The 26994-nt window shown below is 40.4% G+C and overlaps 1 protein-coding gene across 2 annotated transcripts in view; it reads left to right on the top strand.

The window, feature by feature from the left end:
- Positions 1-26994, top strand: part of LOC129824190 (TOX high mobility group box family member 2-like) — a 134460-nt gene that overhangs the window by 76345 nt on the left and 31121 nt on the right. For both annotated transcript variants that reach the window (XM_055883650.1, XM_055883641.1), the window contains one exon: positions 16490-16750. In XM_055883650.1, coding sequence (XP_055739625.1) covers positions 16490-16750 — 261 coding nt within the window. The remainder of the gene's footprint in view (positions 1-16489; positions 16751-26994) is intronic.

Here is a 26994-nt window from a genome sequence, read left to right as displayed (position 1 = left end):
AGATACTAAATGCATGTGCTTGGAAGATGAGGCAATTATTGCGTAATTGACATCTAATTACGTACATTAGATGTGCATTTACTTGCTGTATATAATCATGGCCTTTGAAGATGAATGAGACAAACTGGGGCTTCTTGTACTGGATCTTCGCTACGTTAATTTCTGTGATGGTGAATAGCCATTGATGTTAGTGTTTCCCCTATATGCATTTAGCAGCGGTGCACCGCCCAATTGTTTTTCTATATTTTGTTTTAATATAATGTAGATGTATAGATGTACAGTGCTTTCAGAATGTATTCACACCTCTTGAATTTTTTCACATTTTGTTGTGTTACCGCTTGCATTTAAAATTGATAAAATTGAGATTTTGTGTCACTGGCCTACAAACAATACCCCATAATGTCAAAGTGGAATTATGTTTTTAGACATTTTTACAAATTAATAAAAAATTTAAAGCTGAAAAGTCTTGAGTCAACAAGCATTCAACCACTTAGTTATGGTAAGTCTAAATAAGTTAAGGAGCTAAAATGTGCTTAACAAGTCACGTGATATGTTGCATGGGCTTACTCTGTATGCAATAATAGTGTTTCACATGATTTATTAATGACTACCTCTTCTCTGTACCCCAAACATACAACTATCTGTAAGGTCCCTAAGTCAAGCAGTGAATTGCAAACACAGATTCAACCGACATTGAATATCCATTTGAGCATGTTGAAGTTATTAATTGCACTTTGGATGGTGTATCAATTCACCCTGTCGCTACAAAGATAGAGGCGTTCTTCTTAACCTGTTTTGGCTGCAGCCCGACGTCGGTACACTTATGACAACATCCAGCTCAAGTGCAGGGCGCGAAATTCAAAATATATATTTTTTAAATATTTAACTTTCACACATTAACTTCTTGAGAATAAAGGGGGTGCTGTTTTCGCATTAGCATAATTTCCTCTACAGATTAAACTGCCTCTTATTCAATTATTGCTCTTACTATATGCATATAATTAATACCATTGGATAGAAAACAATCTATAGTTTCTAAAACCGTTTCAATTTTGTCTCTGAGTGAAACAGAAGTCATTTGACAGCACTTTCCCTGACCAAGAAGAAGAATGCAAGATGTGTATGCTCGCTTCAACGCTCTGCCTATATATGGTCACGCCACCTATGACCCGAAACACACTTCATTCGTCTTCCTCTGGGTGTCAAGAGGACGTCAGAGGAGAATTTTTTTGTTTATCTTGTACTGACGTGAAATAAGACCTATTTCTTTGGCGTGACCGACAACTTCCGGTTCTCTGAATCGCGCGATTTTGAGGTGCGATTGTCTACAGTTTTGCTGCCGTTACGGATGAAAACTATCTCCGTCTCGAAGTTTGTTTGATACATGTGACCATATCATCTTAATGTATGTTTTTTCAATATAGTTTAATCAGATTATTTGAATTTTTTCGGGAGTTTTGCCGTGTTCCGTTCTGTGAGTTTTTTTACTTTGGACAGAACCATGCCAGTCGACCAGTACCTATGCTAAATGAAGAGGGAAAGTTGCCATTATGAATGGATTGAACGACTCATCAGGACTAAGGACACCTTGATCAACATTCTGATGAAAGATCAGCAATAGTAAGACCCAATTTACGATGTTATTTCATATATCTGTCGTGCATGTGAACTGGTCGGGGGCGCCCAGGTGGTTCTGGCTGGCGTGGCTATGCTAATTTAGCGCTACATTTTGTTTTCGCTATAAAACATTAAATAAATCAGAAATATGGTTTGGATTCACCAGATGTTGGGCTTTCAATATCTGTACGCTGTGTATTTTTTCTGAAATGTTTTAAGACAAGTAATTAGTTATATGACGTTGGTCTCTGTAATTGTTCTGGCTGCGTCGGCACTATTTCAGATTGCAGCTGCAATGTAGAACTGTGATTTATACCTGAAAAATGCAAATTAAAAAAAAAAAAACTATGCTATACCATAAATATGTTATCAGACTGTCATCTTATGAAGTTGTTTCTTGGTTAGTGGCTATATATATTTTTATTTAGTCGAATTAGTGATAGCTACTGACGCAGGAAAAAACTGTTGGAGTAAAAAAATTGTGTCTTTTGCTAACGTGTTTAGCTAATAGATTTACATATTGTGTCTTCCCTGTAAAACATTTTAAAAATCTGAAATGGTGGCTTTATTCACAGGATCTGTATCTTTCATTAGGTGTCTTGGACTTGTGATTTAATGATATTTAGATGCTACTATTTAATTGTGACGCTATGCTAGCGATGCTAATCAGTGTGGGGGGGGGGGGGGGGGGGGTGCACCCGGACCCGGGGTAGGTGCTCGGTAGAGGTTAACAAGTCCAACACAGCATATGAAAGGTACACATCTTGTGAATCAAGCCAACATGTCCGATTTTTTAAATGTTTTACAGGGAAGACAAAATATGTAAATCTATTAGCTAACCATGTTAGCAAAAGACTCCACTTTTATTACTCCATCAGTTTTTTACTCCATCAGTAGCTATCACAAATTCGACCAAATAAAGATATAAATAGCCACTAACCAAGAAACAACTTCATCAGACGATATTTATTGTATAGCATATGTTTTGTTAGAAAAATGTGCATATTTCAGGTATAAATCATAGTTTACATTGCAGCTACAGTCAGAAATTGCACCGAAAGCAGACAGAAAAATTACAGACACCAACGCCAAATACCTAAATACTAATCATAAAACATTTCTGAAAAATACATAGTGTACAGCAATTGAAAGACAGGCATCTTGTGATTCCAGACAATATTTCCGATTTATCAAGTGTTTTACAGCGAAAACACAATATAGCGTTATATTAGCGTAGCCACAATAGCCAGAAACACTTGGGCGCCGACGACCAGTTCACATGCACGACAGATATTAGAAATAGCATCATAAAATGTTTCTTACTTTTGGTGATCTTCCGTCAGAATGTTGGACAAGGTGTCCTTTGTCCAGAACAGTCGTTGTTTGGATCTGGAACGGCAAATTTCCCTCTTGATTTAGCATGGGCACTTGCCAAGTGGCATGGATCTCTCCAACGTCAACAAAGTCAGAGAACGGAACACGGCAAAACTCCCGAAAAAATTTAAATAATCTGATTAAACTATATTGAAAAAACATACTTTACGATGATATGGTCACATGTATCAAATAAAATCTAAACCGGAGATGTTAGTCGTCCATAACGACAGCTAAACAGAAGGCAAATCCATGTCCTCTTTCGCACGCTCAAGAAACAGGAAATGGACGGTCACGTCATACAAAGAGCTTTAATTCCACCTCAGACCAAGATAGACACAAAATTTCTTCTCTCGCCGCCTCTTGACAACCAGGGGAAGGTGTATGAAGTGTACGTAGACTCTTACGTTCATTGCCCATGTATAGGCATGAAGTTGAACAGAGCATCGATTTCTGACATTCCACTTCCTGGTCAGGAAATGTGCTGCAGAATGAGTTCTGTTTCACTCAGAGAAATAATTCAAACGGTTTTAGAAACTAGAGAGTGTTTTCTATCCAATAGTAATAATAATATGCATATTGTATGAGCAAGAATTGAGTACGAGGCCGTTTGAAATGGGCACAATTTAACTGGCTACTCAATACTGCCCCTTGCAGCCATAAGAAGTTAACTCAGTTGCTGGAGAGGAAGGAAACCGCTCAGGGATTTCACCATGAGGCCAATGGTGACGTTAACACATTTACAGACTTTAATGGCTGCGATCAGAGAAAACTGAGGATAGATCAACAACATTGTAGTTACTCCTGTCACGCCCTGACCTTAGAGAGCCTTTTTATTTCTCTATTTGGTTAGGTCGGGGTGTGATTAGGGTGGGCATTCTAGTTTTTCTATTTCTTTGTTGGCTGGGTATGGTTCCCAATCAGATGCAGCTGTCTATCGCTGTCTCTGATTGGGGATCATACTTAGACAGCCTTTTTTCCACCTTTAGTTTGTGGGATCTTGTTTGTGTGTAGTTGCGTTCTGCACTGCATGTAGCTTCACGTTCAGTTGTAGTTTATTGTTTTTTTCGTGTTCATCAAGTAAAATCAAGTACCACGCTGCACCTTGGTCTGATTCTTCCGTCAACGAACGTGACACCTCCATAATACTAACCTAAATAACAGCGTGAAAAGAAGGAAGCCTGTACAGAATTAAAATATTCCAGAACATGCATCCTGTTTGCAATAGGGCACTAAAGTAATACTGCAAAAAATGTGGCAAAGAAATTAAGTTCATGTCCTGAATACAAAGTGTTATGTTTGGGGCAAATCCAACACAATACATAACTGAGCAGCACTCTTCATATTTTCAAGCATGGTGGTGGCTGCATCATGTTCTGGGTATGCTAGTCATCGATAAGGACTAGGGAGTTTTTTTTAGGATTAAAAGAAACTGAATAGAGCAAAGCAAAGGCAAAATCCTAGAAGAAAATCTGGTGCAGTCTGCTTCCCAGTAGACACTGGGAGACAAATTCCCCTTTCAGCAGAACAATAACCTAAAACACAAGGCCAAATATACACTTGAGTAACTTACCAAGATGACATTGAATATTCCTGAGTGACCTAGTTAAAGTTTTGACTTAAATCGCAAGACTTGAAAATGGCTGTCTAGCAATGATCAACAACCAACTTGACAGAGCTTGAAGAATTTTTAAATAATAATGTGCAAATATTGTCCAATCCAGGTGTGCAAAACTCATAGAGATTGACCCAGAAAGAGTCACAGCTGTATTTGTTGCCAAAGGTGATTCTAACATGTATTGACTGAGGGGGTTGAATATTTATCTAATCAAGATAGTGTTATTTTTTTATATACTGTATACTTTTTTTTATTTTTTTATTTTTTACAAATGCTATAATTGTTCTTCCACTTTGACATGACAGAGTATTTTGTGTAGATTCTTGGGGGGAAAAAATGACAATTAAATCCATTTTAATCCAACCTTGTAGTACAACAAAATGTGGAAAAAGTCAAGTGGTGTGAATACTTTCTGAAGGCACTGTACGCATGCCCCAGGAAGACACCATCCAACGCCACCCATGCAGGAAGACCCCAGGAAGACACCATCCAACGCCACCCATGCAGGAAGACCCCAGGAAGACTCCATCCAACGCCACCCATGCAGGAAGACCCCAGGAAGACTCCATCCAACGCCACCCATGCAGGAAGACCCCAGGAAGACACCATCCAACGCCACCCATGCAGGAAGACCCCAGGAAGACTCCATCCAACGCCACCCATGCAGGAAGACCCCAGGAAGACACCATCCAACGCCACCCATGCAGGAAGACCCCAGGAAGACTCCATCCAACGCCACCCATGCAGGAAGACCCCAGGAAGACACCATCCAACGCCACCCATGCAGGAAGACCCCAGGAAGACACCATCCAACGCCACCCATGCAGGAAGACCCCAGGAAGACACCATCCAACGCCACCCATGCAGGAAGACCCCAGGAAGACACCATCCAACGCCACCCATGCAGGAAGACCCCAGGAAGACCCCAGGAAGACCCCAGGAAGACCCCAGGAAGACACCATCCAACGCCCCCCATGCAGGAAGACCCCAGGAAGACACCATCCAACGCCCCCCATGCAGGAAGACCCCAGGAAGACACCATCCAACGCCACCCATGCAGGAAGACCCCAGGAAGACACCATCCAACGCCCCCCATGCAGGAAGACCCCAGGAAGACACCATCCAACGCCACCCATGCAGGAAGACCCCAGGAAGACACCATCCAACGCCCCCCATGCAGGAAGACCCCAGGAAGACACCATCCAACGCCACCCATGCAGGAAGACCCCAGGAAGACTCCCCCACCCCCTTTGTTGTTGATTAGATCTCTAGGTGCAATCTCTAGGTGATGTCATGGGGATGATGTCATGTTTCTTTTGTCGTAACATGACATTTGTGGGTTGCAAAATGTGCAACTTCAATTGCACTCATGCCAATATACTTGTGATGTCCCACCGGCCCATCAGTGTTGTATGTCTGTGGAAAAAAATGTTAAGTATATTATAGAGTTGCCTTTGTGAGTGTCCAGAGCTTCTTGTGTCTAGCTAGCACACTTCAGCACATAGTCAGGAGATTACATTACACATGTAATCTCAGGCCCTTTCAAGAGAAAAAGACGAAATAGAAACAGCTTTCATTGATTCTAAGCTAGCAAACAGGTCTAGTCACTCAGTGGCTTCTTCCAAAAGGTATTCATTTGTTTGTTGTAACAGTACACGGAAGGGAAATTTTTTGTTTGCTTACCAGCTGAAATTCTTGTGGGTGACCTACTTTGATCAGTGTGGAATGTGTTTTTCTACTGCATACAAATATAACTAATAATATCAATAATTCACCCTATGGACTTTGATTTGTGTCCCGCGTTTCATTTGAATCTGGGATTTATCTGAAATATAGGCTTTATGAGAGTTTTATAAGCTCGTTGAATTATGCTGATTTATATATTCCTTACCACAAAGCATAAAATCTATCATTTGATGTTTTCAATCTGTCAGTGAATGCACATTGTTCACAAGCACTCATCTCCAAGTGCAAGAATGTTCAATGCTATACATACATGTAAAGTAAATTTAGTATGCATTGTGTGTTAACATCAACAAACATGGCCACCATATTCTGTGTGGCATCATGGGTAGTGTAGTAGTGTAGTGTCCCATTCAAGTCTTTATCTAGCCTGCGTCCATCCAGCGCGTTATGAGTCCGGTGGTGCCCCGAATAATCAGGCTGATTGGGCATCAGGCAAATGTGACAGGAAGGAAATTATCTTGTGGGATTGTGGGTAGTGTAGTCTCCTCTTTCAAGCTCAGTGCATTGAGTGTCTAGTGGTGCCCCAAATAACCAGGCTGATTGGGGATCAGGCCAATTTGACGGACAGGAAATGCTTTGATTGGGGTTGGTCTGTCAATCAGCAGTGAGGGTGATATGTTTGGTTCATTACAGACTGGAGCCGGTGTGTGTTTATGTGGCCATCGCCCTCCTCTCTGTTTTTACAGTCCTTATCCCACTGGGGTTTAATTTACAATAGAGTTTTAACTGATGAGATTTACAACTTCCTCCCTATGTTGTTATCAGTCCCTGTACAGAGAGCAGACCTGGGTTCAAGTACTATTTGAAATCATTCAAATACTTTGAGCATTTGCTTTAGCCTTTATACTTTAGAGTATTTAGAGATGAGTATTTGAAATTGTTTAAAAAATGATTTAAAATAGTATTTGGAACCCAGGTCTGGTGTGCAGAGCCAGAGGCAGAAGGAGAGAAAGAACAAGAGAGAAATACTTTTCTCTCTGTTACCTTGTGTTTTTTTTATTTTTGTTCCGACCCTGCCTTGCTGTAGAAATAAACCCAGGGTCTTCAAGAACTAGATAGTTTTAGCTTCTTTGTGTTTCTGCCTTTGGTTCTTTTGTTGTTGAGAATGTGAGGAGACAACGTGGGCCTCTATTGATTTAGTCACAACCACAGGGGAGCAGTTGCTGATGGTCTAGATTAGAATAGAAACTTCACCTGTTGGTTAAAGTCTCTCTCTCTCTCTCTCTCTCTCTCTCTCTCTCTCTCTCTCTCTCTCTCTCTCTCTCTCTCTCTCTCTCTCTCTCTCTCTCTCTCTCTCTCTCTCTCTCTCTCTCTCTCTCTCTCTCTCTCTCTCTCTCTCTCTCTCTCTCTCACACTAACACACACACATTACACTCAAGGTAGACCCATACAAGTTGCTAGAATCTTCAGTCATTTTGGTAATTAACAGGTCCGCTATGGCAATCTATGGTAACTGGTAATTTATACTTGAATATTTTTTTTAAAAATGAATTCATATATCCTGTCTAGGACTGGCGGAACCCCTCGCCAAAGAAATTGCAGGGTGCCAAATTCAATCAACAGAAATCTCATAATTCAATTTTGTCAAACAAGTATTAGACACCATTTTAAAGATAAAATTATCGTTAATCCAACCACAGTGTCCAATTTCAAAAAAGCTTTTCAGCGAAAGCAGAACATATCATTATGTTAGGTCAGCAACTAGTCACAGAAAGCATACAGCGATTTTCCAACCAAAGAGAGGAGTCACAAAAAGCAGAAATATTGATCAAATGAATCACTAACCTTTGATATTCTTCATCAGATGACACTCCCGGGACAACATGTTACACAAAACATGTATGTTTTGTTCGATCAAGTTCATATTTATATCAAAAAACCTCAGTTTACATTTTTCTTTGCCTCCAAAACATCCCGTGAATTTGCACAGAGCCACATCAAATCACAAAAATACTCATAATAAACATTGATAAAAGATACAAGTTTTATTCACAGATTTAAAGATATATTTCTTCTTAATGCAACCGCTGTGTCAGATTTCAAAAAAACATTATTGAAAAAGCAAACCATGCAATAATCTGAGTACGGCGCTCAGAGACCAACACAGCCCAAGAAGATATCCGCCATGTTGGAGTCAACATAAGTCAGAAATAGCATTATAAGTATTCACTTACCTTTGATGATCTTCATCAGAATGGACTCCCAGGAATCCCAGTTCCACAATAAATGTTTGATTTGTTCCATAAAGTCCATCATTTATGTCCAAATTACTCCTTTTGGTTCACACATTCAGTACACAATCTAAACTCACGACGTGCGGGCTGGTCCAGGCAATAGTTCAGACGAAAAGTCATATGACAGTCCGTAGAAACATGTCAAACGAAGTATAGAATCAATCTTTAGGATATTTTTAACATAAATCTTAAAAAATGTTCCAACCGGAGAATTTCTTTGTCTTCAGAAAAGCAATGGAACAGAGCTCGCTCTCACGTGAACGAGCGTCACAAGCTCAAAGCATTCTGCCAGACCTCTGACTCATTCCCCTCTCATTTGGCCCCACATCACAGTAGAAGCATCAAACAAGTTTCAATAGACTGTTGACATCTAGTGGAAGCCTTAGGAAGTGCAACATGACCCATATCCCACTGTATCTTCAATAGGGAATGAGTTGAAAAACGACCAACCTCAGATTTCCCACTTCCTGGTTGGATTTTTTCTCAGGTTTTTGCCTGCCTTATGAGTTATGTTATACTCACAGACATCATTCAAAGAGTTTTAGAAACGTCAGAGTGTTTTACATCCAAATCCACTAATAATATTTATATATAAGCAACTGGGACTGAGTAACAGGCAGTTTACTCTGGACACGCTTTTAATCCAAACGTGAAAATGCTGCCCCCTATCCATAACAAGATATTATGTAATGACCCTGGGTTTGTAAGCGTGGATATTGACTCTGGAATAGCTCGAGCATGCTTTTGGGGCACAGTCGATAGCGCACTGGACTTCGGGCTAGATGGTCGGGTTCGAGGCCTGCTCTCTGCCATTTCATTAGAATAATATTTAAAAAATGATATCAGAGAGGAAATACACCTCAGAACACACTGGTACCACACTCAACACATGTGGGCGATGGCAAAGTTACTTAATGGTGTACCATTATACTCTGAGTACAACAGACAGAAACACATACCGTATGTGCGCAGGGATACTTACACACGCACATGCACGCGTGCAGACACACACACACACTCCCCTTCCATTTTCAGTGGGTAGTTCTCTTCTCATCATTATTCCTTTTTGGTCATGCGAAAAGTTGCCAGAGTAGATTACTAACCATGTACTGTACATGGAAAGCATGATGCACATCTCTTTCTCAAGCCCAACTAGAAAACTCTGTGCGATGCATAGAAAAATGTGTTATAGTTGCGAAAGAGAATCGAACACTATGTACAGTGCATTCGGAAATTATTCAGACCCCTCCCCTTTTTCCACATTTTGTTATGTTACAGCCTTATTCTAAAACTTATTAAAGGGCTTTTTTCCTCATTAATCTACACACAATACCCATATTGACAAAGCGAAAACAGGTTTTTCTAAATTTTTGCTAAAATTGAGCTGAGGTGTATCCTGTTTCCATTGATCATCCTTGAGATGTTTCTACAACTTGATTGGAGTCCACCTGTGGTAAATTAAATTGATTGGAAAGGCACATCTCGGTCTATTTAAGGTCCCACAGTTGACAGTGCATGTCAGAGCAAAAACCAAGCCATGAGGTCGAAGAATTGTCCGTAGAGCTCTGAGACAGGATTATGTCTGGGCACAGATCTGGGGAAGGGTACCAAAACATTTCTGCAGCATTGAAGGTCCCTAAGTACACAGTGGCCTCCTTCTATTTAAGACTGATGAAGTTTGGAACCACCAAGACTCTTCCTAGAGCTGGCTGCGTGGCCAAACAGGGAAGAAGGGCCTTGGTCAGGGAGGTGACCCAGAACCCAATGATCACTCTGACAGAGCTCCAGAGTTCCTCTGTGGAGATGGGAGAACCTTCCAGAAGGACAGCCATCTCTGCATCACTCCACCAATCAGGCCTTTATGGTGGAGTAGCCAGACAGAAGCCACTCCTCATTAAAAGGCACACGGCAGCCTGCTTGGAGTTTGCCAAAAGGCACCTAAAGGACTCACAGACCATGAGAAACAAGATTCTCTGCTGATGAAACCAAGATTGAACTATTTGGCCTGAATGCCAAGCGTCACATCTGGAGGAAACCTGGCACCATACCTACAGTAAAGCATGGTGGCAGCATCATGCTGTGGGGATGTTTTTCAGCGGCAAGGACTGGGAGAGTAGTCAGTACCAAGGGAAAGATGAACGGAGCAAAGTACAGAGAGATCCTTGATGAAAATCTCAGGATCTCAGACTGGGGCAAAGGTTCACCTTCTAACAGGACAACGATCCTAAGCACACAACCAAGACAATGCAGGAGGGGCTTCGGGACAAGTCTATGAATGTCCTTGAGTGGCCCAGCCAGAGCCTGGACTTGAACTCCATCGAACATCTCTGGAGATACCTGAAAATAGCTGTGCAGCAACGCTCCCCATCCAACCTGACAGAGCTTGAGAGGATTTGTAGAGAAGAATGGGAAAACTCCCCAAATACATGTGTGCCAAGCTTGTAGCGTCATACCCAAGAAGACTCGAGGCTACCAAAGGAATTGCCGCCAAAGGTGCTTTAACAAAGTACTGAGTAAAAGGTCTGAAAACTTATGTAAAGCATTTCTAAAAACATGTATTATACTTTGTCATTATGGGATATTGTGTGTAGATTGATTGGGGGGGGAAACAATTTCATCCATTTCAGAATAAGGCTGTAACGTAACAAAATGTGGAAAAAGTCAAGGGGTCTCAATCCTTTCCGAATGCACTGCATGCTCCCAACAATTGAATGGGTAAACCTAACCAACGTTTTGGCACGCAGTGCCTTCTTCAGCTTTGAGATGAAAACCTAATCATCGAGTTATATTGGTTGAAAATGAACTGTATACATTCTAACGGTGTTTCTCAGTGAAACATTATTCTTCGACATTGAAACAACATTGAAACAACATTGAGGAAATAGGATGCCCACACCCATGCTGAGAGGATTTGTTATGGACGTCCTATCTTGGTCAGTCTATGTCAGCCACTAAATCCAATTATCATCAGCTTCTGAAAGAGAAAAAAGCTTAGGGTCTCCATTACCTCTATGAGTAAGTTCCAGTTTTATTCACGATGTCTCTTCATATTTCAGGTTCTACTAGACTAAACAACATGACCGATACGAGACTATCCCAATTGTTTTTTTTACCTTTATTTATTTAGACAAGTAAATTAAGAACAAATTCGTATTTACAATAACGGCCTACCACAAAATAGTCATCGGTAAAGTAGACCTTGGTTAAGAAATACTTTTTAATTTTTTTTTGCTGGGCTTGATTGAGCTTACCGGGCACAAAGGAACCAATAGCTTAGTTGCAAAATATCAGGCAATCCAGGCAGGCTAAAGCAAACTATTTAAAATAGTACATTTTGAACCCAGGTCTGGAGAACAGTGCATGAAGATTATTCAGAGAAGGCCCTCTTATGGCTGTGAGCCACTTGGTCCTCCTCAACTTAATGTACATAATGCTGAAACCTTAAAACCACCCCAAAACAGAACTTATCAGCAGTGAGAGTACACTGAATGATTCATGCGCTCTTTTAAGAGAACTTGAAACCATGGATCTATTTTGGGCTCCGCTTTATATGCACTACTGCTGCTGCAGAGGGATTTAGAGAGGACTAAGTAGTTTGATATTTCTATTGGTTTTCCATGGATTTATTCTCTCTCTCTCTCTCTCTCTCTCTCTCTCTCTCTCTCTCTCTCTCTCGTCTCTCTCTCTCGCTCTCTCTCTCTCTCCTCTCTCTCTCTCTCTCTCTCTCTCTCTCTCTCTCTCTCTCTCTCTCTCTCTCTCTCGCTCCTCTCCTCTCTCTCTCTCTCTCTCTCTCTCTCTCCTCTCTCTCTCTCTCTCTCTCCTCTCTCTCTCTCTCTCTCTCTCCTCTCTCTCTCTCTCTCTCTCTCTCTCTCTCTCTCTCTCTCTCTCTCTCTCTCTCTCTCTCTCTCTCTCTCCTCTCTCTCTCTCTCTCTCTCTCTCTCTCCTCTCTCTCTCTCTCTCTCTCCTCTCTCTCTCCTCTCTCTCTCTCCTCTCTCTCTCTCTCTCTCTCCTCCCCAGTGATCTTTCTCATCATATGGAGACCAAGGTCATGCCTGATTGAAATATAATAGAAGTGTAGACATCTGGTCTAATACTGTGGGAAGTTAAATCTATTTTAATGGCCCTGCCACAGTGGATTCTCTCTGATGCACTCCTCGCGGTTCAGTGACAGTAAATCACAATGTTCTCTTATTACCCTGACTGGAATGAGGGCATAGAGAGAGAACAATGAGGGATCCACACCATTTGTTTTTCTCTCCTCCCTCCTCCCCCCTCCCCCCGTTTGCCATGGCTTAAAGAGAATGACATCACAAAAATAAAAATAAAGGGGGATTATGGCTAGGCTATTGTGCCATATGTGATTACTGGGGCTTCCACATTCCCTTGGGGGGGATGAGTGACTACAGGCTGACATCTTTTATTTATTCATGTGATTTCAGCAATAATGATTGGATGAAATAGGGAAGTGTGGTGCACCACAATACTAACCCCACAAATATGTCCAGATTTGTAACTGAACTAACAAAGAGTTAATGGTGTGCTTCTTTTTCAGCTTCCTCACATTTCATTTTTGGGGATGTTTTTGGTCTGATTTCAAGCTCAACTCAAATAGGCCACACACAGCTGTAATGGAGTGTGTGTGCGGGTCTTTTACCCAACTAAATTAGATCTATTTTGATGTGATATTTGAGGGAATTGCCAGTGGGGGGAGCAGGATGGAGGACAGCTCAGTCCCCATCCCCCCCAAGTCCACCTGTCCTGACGGGATTGGACGGAGAAAACCGCCCCTTTTTCAATCCACTTATCCCAGTTCTACCTGGCTGTCAGTCAGCCAGCTCTGAAATCTATCTTCTGCTCTTTTTCAATCGAGGGCTATTCATCGCCATCTATTGTACTCCACTGGCTAGTTCTGCTGATGCATCACCCCAATGGAGTTTCTTGTCATTTCAGAACATGGTGGATAGGTCAAGTGCTTCAACACACTGTCCTTCATCTATTTGACGATCGTTCTGAAATACCCTTCAGCCATTTGTCCTCGCCATTAGTTGATGGGTGTCTTATTTGTCCTCTCTCTGCTCAAGAGGCTCTTTTTGGCATTTGGCACTTCTAGAATGTTGTGTTGTGTTTGAGTAACCTATCCTAACACAAGTGTCTTCTTCCTATATCTATCTCTTATCTAGAGATGGCTGACATCTCTGTTTATGCATCACAAGCTGCTGCACATCGCCAGAACAAGGCCGATCTGTTGTTTTCTCGACATGGCATATGGCTACTGGACCTGCTTTCAATAGATGCTATTTTTAGTAAAGATAGAGGGTGCTCGATTAAGCAAATGGAATGCAGTATTCAAGTATATCAAATCAGAGCGTTTACTGTAAATGTATGCTGTCAAATACTATCGTTAGTGTGTTTATCCGATAGTATTCAACATAGACCAAAATCCATATAAGCACTAGTATTAGATTATCTCATGTGGACAGCCACCATGTACAATGGAACTGTAGAGAGGAGGGCGATATGTAGTGTCCTCGGAGCTTTACAAGCATTTTCTTTCCATAAATAGGAAAGATTTGCTTAAATTTCACCTTTCATGGGAAGGCTAAGGTGGTGGAGTGAGGCTGAATCAACATTTGACTTTTAGTTTTGACCCTTTTGTTTTATCCACATGCCGCCATGACCTGAAAGACAGTAGATGAATGAATTATTTATCTGCGTTTGAAAATATTAAACTTGTTATGTCCTTGTTCCAGATTTTATCCCCAAGGGCATGAAAGGACTTGTTAAAACAATGGAAGGCCTGATTGTAAAATCGCCTCGCGCAGCATTCAAATCTTCGAACATGCATCCTACATTAGTTACGTTTTATCTTGGAGAAGGGATTGTCTGAAATACATGATGTTGTTCGGATCAAAGCTAGATGAAATGCATGGAAAGCTAGTTTTGTTGAGCATTTGAAAGTGGTGACTCCATCCATGTAAGAATAAGGGTTTCTTAATTTTTCATAGTGTCTTTCCAACACAACAGCCAATATCCGTGACACAAATATCTCATTGATGCTATAGGCTATGAGGAAAATAGAAAATGCTCATAAAAATGTCTTAATAAATATACAGTAAGCTTTGACAAACCATACACTATTCCTCCAATACCAACTAGGCCTACTGGAAGACACAATCGGAGGCCAATAGAACTGAATAGAGTATAGGGTGTTCTGTAGACAGTTATTTGAGGGTATGGTCTGCCCAAATGACTTCCTTGAAAATGCTTGCCAAGTTACATATTTGTCTCTTGTCAAGAAATCCTAAGATATATATTAAAAGAGCATACAATATTTATCTCACTTATTAGACATAGCCACAGCTGCCCTTGATAGTTTTATGAGAAGTGCAGCTCCAATGGACTAAGTAGAAAATAAATGTAGGTTAATAATAACCTGTTATGTGCGAAAACAAGCTCTCCCTGACGTTGGATATAGTAATAGTGGCGATAGTGTTGTAAGAACATCCACACCAAGATAATCTTCATGTAAAGTGTATGTTATTATGAAAACATAAAGAACCCCCCCCCCCCCCCCCCCCAGTATTTTTAACTCAATTTCCCATTGAAAGGAAAACAAAAACGAAAACATAGGTTTATGTCTCTTTTTCTTTGCTTACAATGAATGTTCTATTTTATGAGAGTTTTATCTTGGTTCCATGCACCAACATAGCCGGTTGGAGCATGCCTGATTTTCCTCGGTATTTCTTGCCATTTGTTTGCTAAAAGTATTTGTTTGCAAGATAAATGGCTGCTCTGACAGGCGAGATGACAGCCTACACGAAGATGATATTGAATTGATTTCTGAAATGTTGCAGAACGGACTGCTTGATGTGTACCGTGAGACATGAATCATACAAATTCTATTAAAAAGCTCTTGAATGGCTGACACTGGAATATTACTTGTGATGATTAATTTTCCCCAGTCATTATAAAGGGAGTCAGCATCAGATTGCCTCTGACAAAATTGCTTTTCATTCCCTGGTGAATACCCTCGGTGTGCTTTTGAGAGTGCAAAACCATATTTCTCAGCACAATATTATGTCAAGATAGCCCTTGGAGATACCACAGTGAGGCTTCATCCTGTACCACCTGATTTGCATTTTCAGAATCATAAGAAAGTATTTCACCTTGTTGTGATGTCGGGAGAGAAGAGGTCACTTATTGACCTGAGATACAGTCCATAACATAGAGACTATATCAAGGGGATTTGGTCAATTCCATCTCAACCCAATTCAGTTCAGGAATATGATTGAAATCCCAATATGAATCATAACATTAAGGAATGTTGTGAGGATTTTCTATTTAAAAATTCAATGAGTTAAAAGGAATAGACCTTTTTCAGTGTTCTATGAATAAAGCTTTGTTTGGGTTCTTCTTTAATAAGCCATTAACAGAAATGAGTTTCTTCATCACAAACACATTTCTTTCTGTGTACATGATCTCGCTTTCTGGACTGACACGGAGGCACCCAAGGCAGCGAGAGTTTTACATTCTGCATTACAACATGCTATAGGATTGATTTTAAAAGCTAATTGAGCACATCAGGGTTGGTGATTAAACCAGGATCACTATATTACTGTTTAGCTACATAGTTAAGCATATGCAGTTTGCTTTTCAGGTTAATGAATTATAGTTTAATCTCCTAATAGATGACCATAATTAGTGGCTTCATGTCTGATGGCATTTGCTGATATGTTTGATTTCAATGTCTCAACTCCTATGGTCTACACACTTACCATCTCACTCCTTTTTATCTTCAGTGAGCAAGATTTCCAATGCGTTCGTCAAAAAATGGTAAATAAACAAAAAAATGTGAATCTTGAACTTGAAACCTGTCCTGTCATCTTGTCCCCATTCTCAGAACTACTCCAGTCAAGGCCGAGGAAGCAACAGCGGAGGAGGAGGGGATGAAGACTACGAGATCCCCCCCATCACACCCCCCAACCACGCTGACCCCTCTCTGCTTCACCTCATGGACCCCGAGTCGGGCTACACCTTCCACTCACTGCCCCACAATGGCCTGCTCAACCCCTATTCCTACCCAGAGCTGCCTGCTGCCCTCATGATGTCCAATATGCTGGGCCAGGATAGCCATCTTCTCTCGGGGCATAATATGCACTCGGTAAGATTCACCAGTTACAGTACTTCTCCTAGGATTCAATTCAATGTTTTTGTTATTTTCAGCGTGGCTTTATAAGGGACATGTTATTGTCTTAGAACAGGGATACACACTTGTTTTAATTAGCAGGAGTGTGGAACAAAAGCTAAGGAGACCCCAGCAGACACATGCACCGTTTATGCTTTTACACCTTCTGCTTTTTGTGACAGACTCCTTCATAGCTATTCAATCACCACACTCAAAAATATTTGACTCCATCAAAGTGAGCACAGAAAGAGAGCAAGGAGCTGTACAGTACACATTTCATTTGCTCTCTGATTGGTAAAACAAAAAAGGTTGTTTTGGAGGAGAAAAGAGAAGGGTTCTCCCTTGTCAGCTACTTTTATCTTTCAAAATGATGCAGAGGACCTCCATTCCAACCCCAGTAAGCGACTATTTCATGTGTTAAACATGGTTCACACTGAGCAAACACCCCTGGCGTACACATTCAAGTCCTTTAATCATAGAATCGAACGAGATGAATTATAAATGGCCCGCGTGTGAATAATTCAGCGTTATATACTTTCATCTGACACAAATATAACTTCTGGGTCATAAATATTCATGCTTTAATGTGAGTATCCGTGGCATTTATCCTTGGTTAATCAGGTCTTGTGTGATTTCGGAATCAAAGTACATTTTATGTGTGTGGCAGAGAGTGTGCCATTTAAAGTCAGACTTGGGCTTAACCTTTTCACATGTGAGTTCCAAATATCTCTAACGGTCACCCCAGCGTGAGTTGTTTTATGCACGTGATGTCACAATGCACTCACTGTTCCTAAATGTGATTATTACGCAATAGGACAGTTAACACGCGCTGCCTGCTAATTATCTAGAGGCTATGTTTCAACCTGTCAATTTCTAATTATTTTCTAACAAGTTTTATTTATTTAACAGTTTGAATTCACATAGAAGTATCCCATTTCAGTGTTTTGCGTACAATTTATGTTTGAGGCTTTACTGAGCCGGACAAACTTCTCTCTTCGAGGAGAGCTCAAGCACTTCCACCAATGTTTCCGCAGATCAAGTATGCAGACATTAGCGCAGTCTTGCACAAATTGGCATATTTTCTGGCTGGCGCTCGCATTACCTTCCTTGTTGTTTCCTTACAAATAATTACTTTGGACATGTGTACATTCATATCAAAGTAAGTGCCTTATTTTCGTGATATTGTGTTGTCGGTTCCACTGTAACATACAGTATGTATGTATGTACAGTACCAGTCAAACGTTAGGACACACCTACTCATTCCAGGGTTTTTCTTTATTTTTTACTATTTTCTACATTGTAGAATAATAGTGAAGACATCAAAACTATAAAATAACACATATGCAATCATGTAGTAACCAAAAAAGTGTGAAACAAATCAAAATGGATTTTATATTTGAGATTCTTCAAAGTAGCCACCCTTTGCCTTGATGACAGCTTTGCACACTCTTGGCATTCTCTCAACCTGCTTCATGAGGTTGTTACCTGGAATGTGCTTAGTGGGACTATCATTTGTTTTTCGACAGGACAATGACCCAACACACCTCCAGGATGTGTAAGGGCTATTTGACCTAGAAGGAGAGTGATGAAGCGCCTCATCAGATCACCTGGCCTCCACAATCACCCAACCTCAACCCAATTGAGATGGTTTGGGATGAGTTGGACCGCAGAGTAAAGGAAAAGCAACCAACAAGTGCTCAGCATATGTGGGAACTCCTTCAAGACTGTTGGAAAAGCATTCCAGGTGAAGCTGGTTGAGAGAATGCCAAGAGTGTGCAAGCTGTCACCAAGGCAAAGGGTAGCTACTTTGAAGAATCTAAAATCTAAAATATATTTTGATTTGTTTAAGTTAGGTCACCACCAAACCACAATAAGCACAGCCATTTTTCCAGCGAAATATAGCAGTCACAAAAAGCAGAAATACAGATAAAATTAATCACTAACCTTTGATTATCTTCATCAGATGACACTCATAGGACTCATAGGACTGTTGACACTCAAAAATTAGCCGCCGTTTTGGAGTCAACAGAAACCATAAAATACATGATAAATGTTTCCTTACCTTTGATGAACTTCATCAGAATGCAGTCCTAGGAATCCCAGGTCCACAATAAATGCTTGATTTGTTCGATAATGTCCGTTATTTATGTCCAATTAGCTACTTTGGTTAGCGCGTTTGGTAAACAATTCCAAAGTCACAAAGCGCGTCCACTATAACGTGACGAAATGTCCAAAAGTTCCGTAACAGTCAGTAGAAACATGTCAAACGATGTACTGAATCAATCTTTAGAATGTTGTTAACCTGTCTAGGATCAGCGTGGCGCTAGCGGCACCCCCCCCCCCCCCCCCACTGAAAAACCAGTGCCGCGAAATTCAAAAAAAATATTTTTTTAAAATATTTAACTTTCACACATTAAAGTCCAATACAGCTAATGAAAGACACAGATCTTATGAATCCAGTCAACATTTCCGATTTTTAAAATGTTTTACAGGGAAGACACAATATGTAAAGATGTACATCTATTACCTAAAAACACATTAGCATAATCCACCATCTTTTATTTGTCCACCAACACCAGTAGCCATCACCAATTCGGCTAAACTAAGATATTTATAGCCCCTAACCAACAAAAAAACTCATTAGATGACAGTCTGATAACATATTTATGGTATGGGATAGGTTTTGTTAGAAAAAAGTGCATATTTCAGGTATATGGCATAGTTTACAATTGCACCCACCATCACAAATGGACTAGAATAATTACAATGAGCAACGTGTTTACCTAACTACTAATCATCAAACATTTCGTAAAAATACACAGCATACACGAATCGAAAGACACAGATCCTGTGAATACAGACAATATTTCAGATTTTCTAAGTGTCTTACAGCGAAAACACAATAAATCGTTATATTAGCTTAGCACATAGCAATTAGCAGCCCAGCATTGATTCTAGCCAAAGTGAGCGATAAAAGTCAACATCGCCAAAAGATATTAATTTTTTCACTAACCTTCTCAGAATTCTTCCGATGACACTCCTGTAACATCACATTACAACATGCATATACAGTTTGATCGAAAATGTTTATATTTAGCCACCAAAATCATGGTTAGACAATGTGAAATGTAGACAAGCTGGTAAAGAAAACGTCCTTGCGCCACTTAGACAGTGATCTACTCTTATACATAAATACTCATAAACGTGACTAAAAAATATAGGGTGGACAGGGATTGATAGACAATTTAATTCTTAATACAATTGCGTTATTACATTTTTTAATTTATCCTTACTTTTCAATACAGTTTGCGCCAAGCGAAGCTACGTCAAAAAACATGGCGTCCTAAGCCACTAAAATGTTTCGACAGAAACACGATTTATCATAATAAAAATGTCCTACCTTGAGCTGTTCTTCCATCAGTATCTTGGGCAAAGGATCCTTTCTTGGGAGCAATCGTCTTTTGGTGGAAAGCTGTCCTCTTGCCATGTGGAAATGTCAACTACGTTCGGGATGAACTGAAAAGCGTTTCCAACTTTTCACATCGTTGCAAAAATAAATGTCCCAAAATCGCACTAAACGGATATAAATTGCTATAAAACGCTTTAAATTAACTACTTTGTGATGTTTGTAACTCCTATAACGAGTGAAAAGATGACCGGAGAAATATAACAGGCTAAACTAACGCTTGGAACAGGAGAGGGTCGGTGTCTTCCACGCGCGTTACGCAGCAAGAAAAGACTTGCTAGCTAAAGGTTTTTTTCATTTGTAGGGCCTGTGAACGAGCAATCGAGCCCGTTGGAATCGTCATCACGTAAAGGCATCCAGGGGAAGACGTAAGAAGTGTCCGTATAGTCATAGCAACGACAGTGCCCGTTTAAATGACTTCAGAAAAGTGGCCAACGTTTCTCAAATCTGACTCCATGTCAGGGAAATTGCTGTAGAATGGGCTCTGTTCCACTTAGAGACAAAATTTCAACTCCTATAGAAACTATAGACTGTTTTCTATCCAATAATAATAATAATATGCATATTGTACGATCAAGGATTTTGTGGGAAGCCGTTTAAAAAATTAGCCACATTAGCATAAATAGTCTAAACAGCGCCCCCATCCCCAACAGGTTAACATACATCTTGAATAACGTTCCAACCGGAGAGTTAGATTGACTTCAGATGAGCGGTGGAACGGAGGTCCTCCTCATGTGAACGTGCATGGTGAAAACATGGTCAGCTCGTGACAGTGGTGACTAATTCCTGTCTCCTTCGGCCCCCCTTCTCATTAGAGTCATCAGACAAAGTTCTATTGACTGTTGACATCTAGTGGAAGCCGTAGGAAGTGAAAACCCATCCATATCTCTCTGTATTTTCAATGAGAGCTTGGTTGAAAATCTGGCACCCCCAGAAAATATCCAAACAAGAAGTGGAACTTCGCAGGCAAAAGCCTGCCATATTCTTTTTTTTTTTTTTTTTTTTTTTACCGTTATTTTACCAGGTAAGTTGACTGAGAACACGTTCTCATTTGCAGCAACGACCTGGGGAATAGTTACAGGGGAGAGGAGGGGGATGAATGAGCCAATTGTAAATATGAGTTCTGTTATACTCACAGACATAATTCAAACAGTTTTAGAAACTTCAGAGTGCTTTCTATCCAATATGAATAATAATATGCATATATTAGCAACTGGAACTGAGGAGCAGGCAGTTTACTATGGGCACCTCTGTGCACCTTTCATCCAAGCTACTCAATACTGCCCCTGCAGCCATGAGAAGTTAACACTTTTTTGGTTACTACGTGATTCCATATGGGTTATTTTCACCCTTGAATGAGTAGGTGTGTCCAAACTTTTGACTGGTACTCTATGTAGGGAGCATAGTGTATTTACAGTTTTATTCACGTTTTCAAGTACTGGTGACAAATAATGCAATCTGATTGTTGCAAAGGTTATAATGGACACTTATATTTTTTTTGAATGTTCCACTGATTATAATGAGCTTATGCTACGCTATTTGCCAGCAATGTGTGGTGCCATGTTTGTTGACATTACACAATGCATTCTGGTTGTCACGTAAATTTCTGTCAGACAAAATATGTTATAATGAGGAGAAGGGTAAACGTCCAGAGGTGAATGAAGGGAAGTGAATGATCGTAGATGACACACCCTCTTCAACATGCAGTTAAACGTCTAGAGGTGAATGAAGAGAAGAGGATGATCGTAGACGACACACCCCCTTCAACATGCACACTGTAAACAGACCAAACTCCTCGTCTCCTCTCTGGTTGTCGCAAAAAAACAAACATGGCAGCACGCACAAACTAGCATCGTCGGATTACTTTCGATTTCTAGGAAGTGTTTTACTCAATTATTTCGATCAATGCTGAGCTCACCCGTGATGTGATGAATTATAAATAGTAATTGCTATTAGCTAATTCATATTGTGGTTCCTGACAGCTGGGAGTTATCTAAATATGACCCTAGGACTAATGTAGCCCACATTTTCCGGTTTGGATGATAGTGTATGCTGTCGCTACTTCTGTGAATGTCTGAACATTGCATCCTGTCACGCCTGTTCCCGCCTCCCTTCTCTGGAGCTCAAGGGCGCCAGGCTGCCCTTCATTACGTACACTTGTCACCATTCATTATGCACATCAGTGCTCATTGGACTCACCTGGACTCCTTTACTTTGTTAATTGACCCTCTATATCTGTCTGTTCCTCAGTTTGTTCCCCGTGTCAGCATTATTGTCGTTTTGTTTTCCCCTGTCCAGACGCTGTCTGTATTCTGTTCCTGTCTGTGTTTCATTAAATGTTCACTCCCTGTACTTGCTTCTCATCTCCAGCGTCGTTCCTGACACATCCCAAAATAAACTGGTCACATTCAGGACATTACTTTGTAAGGACTGTGTTTGTGCAAAATGTTTCTGTGAGAAAACAGTGTGGCTAGCTGGACGTTCAAAATAAGTGTTCTAATCACACAGGTTTGAGCGTACGCTGCCTGGACCACTGTAGAATGATCACTCCCATTTGTTGGTACGTGTGAAAAGGTTATTAAGTCACTGTGTTGAACATACCAGTGAGCTGAATATAGCTGGTGCCATGGAGATGTACAGTAATGTAGTACATCATGTGCAAGAGTATTTATGTGTTTATTTATTTCGTTATACATTTGGCAGTGTTCAGAAAATTATCTGGCTACTATTTTTCATAGAAAATACAGCTTTAATTGATACAACTGGTGTGAGGCTGGTGATGGAGGCGTGTGTGTGCGTGCATTTGGGCGTGTTCATGTTTATGCCATGCGTACGTGCTTTATGCGCACAAACATGTATGGGAGAAAACAGCTCCCTTTTCTTCTTGGTTTAATATGCCAATAACATTTCCGTAAGAAAGACAGTCCTGGTTATTAAACAGCTTTCAATTCACCTTTGCAATTATTTATTTTCAAATAGTCCTTCAGGGTAATGTTCCATTTTCTTATTTCACACCCCCTTTTCTCATAAATGAACCGTCATTGCCATAAATCACTGCAAACAGAGACTTGCACACACCGTGAAAGGTCCAAAGATTTATGTAACACATTCATGTTTTCCACTTCCTCATTTTAGTACTACTCTACTGGAGCCTGGCTAATAATAGTGACTATTAATATTTCCTGTTGCCTAGCAACCTGAGCAAGTAATAGCTTACGCTGGAAAAATAGATGACCGATAAGGAAAAAATTCAATTCATTTATTATCTTTGGGGACAAGAGGAGCTTATTTCTCAGGCTGAGGCATAGAAAAGTAAGCTGAAATATCTTAAAGGAATTGAAGATGAGGTTAATTTCAATTTCATTCCATTAAGAAAGGATGTTTCATTTGACGTTTTTCCTATGATGTCAATTAACCTTAATTTCATGCCAATAAAAGCATAATAGACAGATTAAATTCATATTTTTGTCATAGGCTCTGCACAGTATTCGTGTTTTAGGAACGTACTGTATAAATAAGGCAGAATGTTAGGTTTTTGTAAAGTGGGGAAATGTAAAAAAATAAAGGTTCCCTTAGTATGAAGGCATACACTGATCATAATATGATCCTGAACATCATTTTGTGTCAATTGTTTACTTCCATTGTAGCTATACTTTTTTATTCAACAACAATGCCTCAAGGATACATTTCATATCAGTAATGATAACTATCTTACACTGTATGTAAACTCCCTTACAAATACAAGCTCAGCTGGAGCAATAGATATTGCTCATCTCCGGGGATGATGTTACTTGTTTTAGTACAACATTTAGCCTAAGGCTAAAGCTCAGTAAACTTCTTTCTGCTTAGTGATCCTCTTTTCCACCATGCATCTCATGGCATCCAATCATACAGCAAACGGTTAAAGGGATTGTTCAGAGAAATTACATTCTCTTAATGTTTGTTGTCTTACCTTGAAAGCATTCTTTTGGACAAGGAGTGATCTGCAATCCCCTTTCTTTTGTTTAACTAGCCTCTATACTGTATATATACTGTAAATATCTACATATGTCGTTTTGCTGATCTATCCCTTTAAGGCATTACAGTATGGTGAGCAGTAGATCTGACCATGACCATCAATAGCATTTTTAGAAAGGCACGTTGCTATATTAGCCCACTTGTTCCGTTTTTGTTGTAGTTGTCTCAAATAGCACATCTTGTTTTTACCGAGAGTCAAGTATGTCAGCAATATCTTAGATCTCTGATCAATGGTGGAGCACATGATAATAGTAATACCCTTGCTCTCTCCATCAGAACCCTCTTCTTTTTCCCTCAGAATTCATCTCATTTTTGACAGCCTCCTCCCTCTCAGTTCATTCTGACTGCTCTGAAGGCAGAAGTATTAGCTGCTAAATCACAGGATGACATGTGCAGTAGATGGAAAAATGGGCTTGAAGCAATGATGAGAAATAGTTTATATTTAGGTATTTTAAAGCTATGTTGATGTGATTGTTTATATGATATGTAGCTTGGACTTAGATATAAAAGTAGTGGTATGTTTTATGATGGTTCAAAGGAATTCATATTACATCAAGATACTGTACGTTTATTCAGAATATTTAATTCATCGAGAGACTTGTAATCTAAGCCTGCCTTTCTACAATGCATTTGCATGTAGTAGCTAACACCAAACTGACTTTATTGCTAATTACAATAATGACATATCATAAATGTGGTTAAACAGCTAGCAAGATAAGTTCCCATAACACGAGGGAATGGTTTGGATATGTTATCCTTGATTAGAAACATACAGTGGCTTGCCATTGGTAAAGTCAGCGGCCCACCACTCATTTGGCTGATGTGTTTTCCAGAGGTTCAGACGGCGGTAGCCAACACTACTTATAGAGTATAGGCTATCGACATGGGTCCAATATCAGCTTATAGTGGTGTGCTCATAGCCTCATAGACATCATTGGTCCAATAGGTGCTTGCTGGCTAGATAATGTTTTATAAGATGGTTAGGTGTTTAGCCAAGTGTGATATCCCAACCCCCCCTGCCCCCCCCCCCCCCCCCCCCCCCCCCCCCATGCCCTCTGTTGTCTAAGGCCAGGCAGACACATCGTTTGGATGGGACATTGAACAATGCATAATTTTTCCAAGTTGGATGGAGCGCTCATTATGCCTGCATTTAAAAACCCTATCACAGCTAGCCCTCACTGTCAATGTTGCCTGCTCCCCCCAGTGTGCTACTGCGGGGGGGCTTCATGTTTGACAGGCCCCCAGATCCCAGAGCCTGGCTGGTCTGGCTCATTTTTGCGAGAGGGGAGATGGGAGTGAGAATTGTCTCTTTGAAAAAGAGGAGGGAATTCCCTGGCAGGTGGTAATGAGGGTCAAGGAGGGGCCCGAGCACGTTGCCGAGGAGAACGCAGGCACATTTAAATTTGGAAACTGAACGCCTGCCGATATCTCATTATAAGCGTAATGAGGGTGGTTTGGGGAAAAGCCCACCGCCAAAAAAGCTCAGCCAAATCTGCAAGTTCATGTAGCAAGATTTGTTCAATCTTGTTTAACATGTGGCGCTACATAGTTATTTTTTGGCAGGGTGCATCTGTTACTAGACCACAGGCTGGCCATGTTCAAGACTCTCCCTGTTGTCTAGATACTGTCAATGTGGGGTATTGTTAGAATACAGTATGAATAGTGTCCAGTTTGCTTCCGAGTGCCGCAGCGGTCTAAGGCACTGCATCATAGTGCTGAGACGTCACTACAGCCGGCCCGTGACCGGGTGCCCCATAGGCCAGGGGCTTTCCTTGGCTCATCACGCTCTAGCGTCTCCTTGTGGCGGGCCAGGCAGTATTGTCCCGACCGTCACCTCTCCCGAGCCCGTTGGGGAGTTGCAGCGATTAGACAAGATCGTAACTACCAATTGAATATCTTGAAATTGAGGAGCGAAATGGGGAAAATAAATAAATACGAAATAAATCAAATAAATAAAGAATATGAATAGTGTCCAGTTGGCAGTACTGTTGTGATGCAAAGCTAATGTTATCTTCAGACTGTTGAAGGCCATACTTGCTTAATCAATATAAAAAACTGTTGACTATGCTCCTATGCAATAATAACATATTAAAGGTATAGTTCACTCTTATTACAAAATGACTCATAACCCTGAAAGCAGTCTAGGAGACAATGAGAAACAGCAATCCATGCTTGGGTGTGTTTACCTAGCCACTGTAACCAATAGTTAACATAAGCTTTTTCTTAGCCAATATCAATGGAAGTCAATGTTCAGAATGTATCAAATCACATGCCCAAGTATGAATAACTGTCTCTACTTCTCTATAGACTGCTTTCAGGGTCAGAAAACAGGTAAGCAATTCTTACATTTGGATGAAATATCACTTTATTACTGTTGGATGTTATACAGTAGAGAATACCATTGATGGACATCCATCTTTTTGTCAAATGAAACATCCACAACAAAAAACATTCCACCTGCAGCTAAGAAAGTGATTTATATAGAAAGCACAGACTGTGTGGTAGAGAGTTCATTGCTTACTTACAGCAGAATTCATCAATTTTAGCCACAAATGTATTCAGTATATTCTTGAGGTTATGCTCTTTGAATATGACCATTCATGTTTTTATAATCACATACTGATTTGAAAAATATGTTGATTGGCTAATTCTGACCGTAAACATTTGATTCACCTTCCATATACGCACTATGATTCTGTCAATAATGGCAGCCAACAATAGGCTTTTTATGTTGCTG

This window comes from Salvelinus fontinalis, chromosome 2 (genome assembly GCF_029448725.1).
Source record: "Salvelinus fontinalis isolate EN_2023a chromosome 2, ASM2944872v1, whole genome shotgun sequence".
In the NCBI taxonomy this organism is placed as follows: Eukaryota; Metazoa; Chordata; class Actinopteri; order Salmoniformes; family Salmonidae; genus Salvelinus; species Salvelinus fontinalis.
The sequence above is the reverse complement of the archived record's forward strand: the minus strand, read 5'-3'. Positions and strand labels throughout refer to the sequence as shown.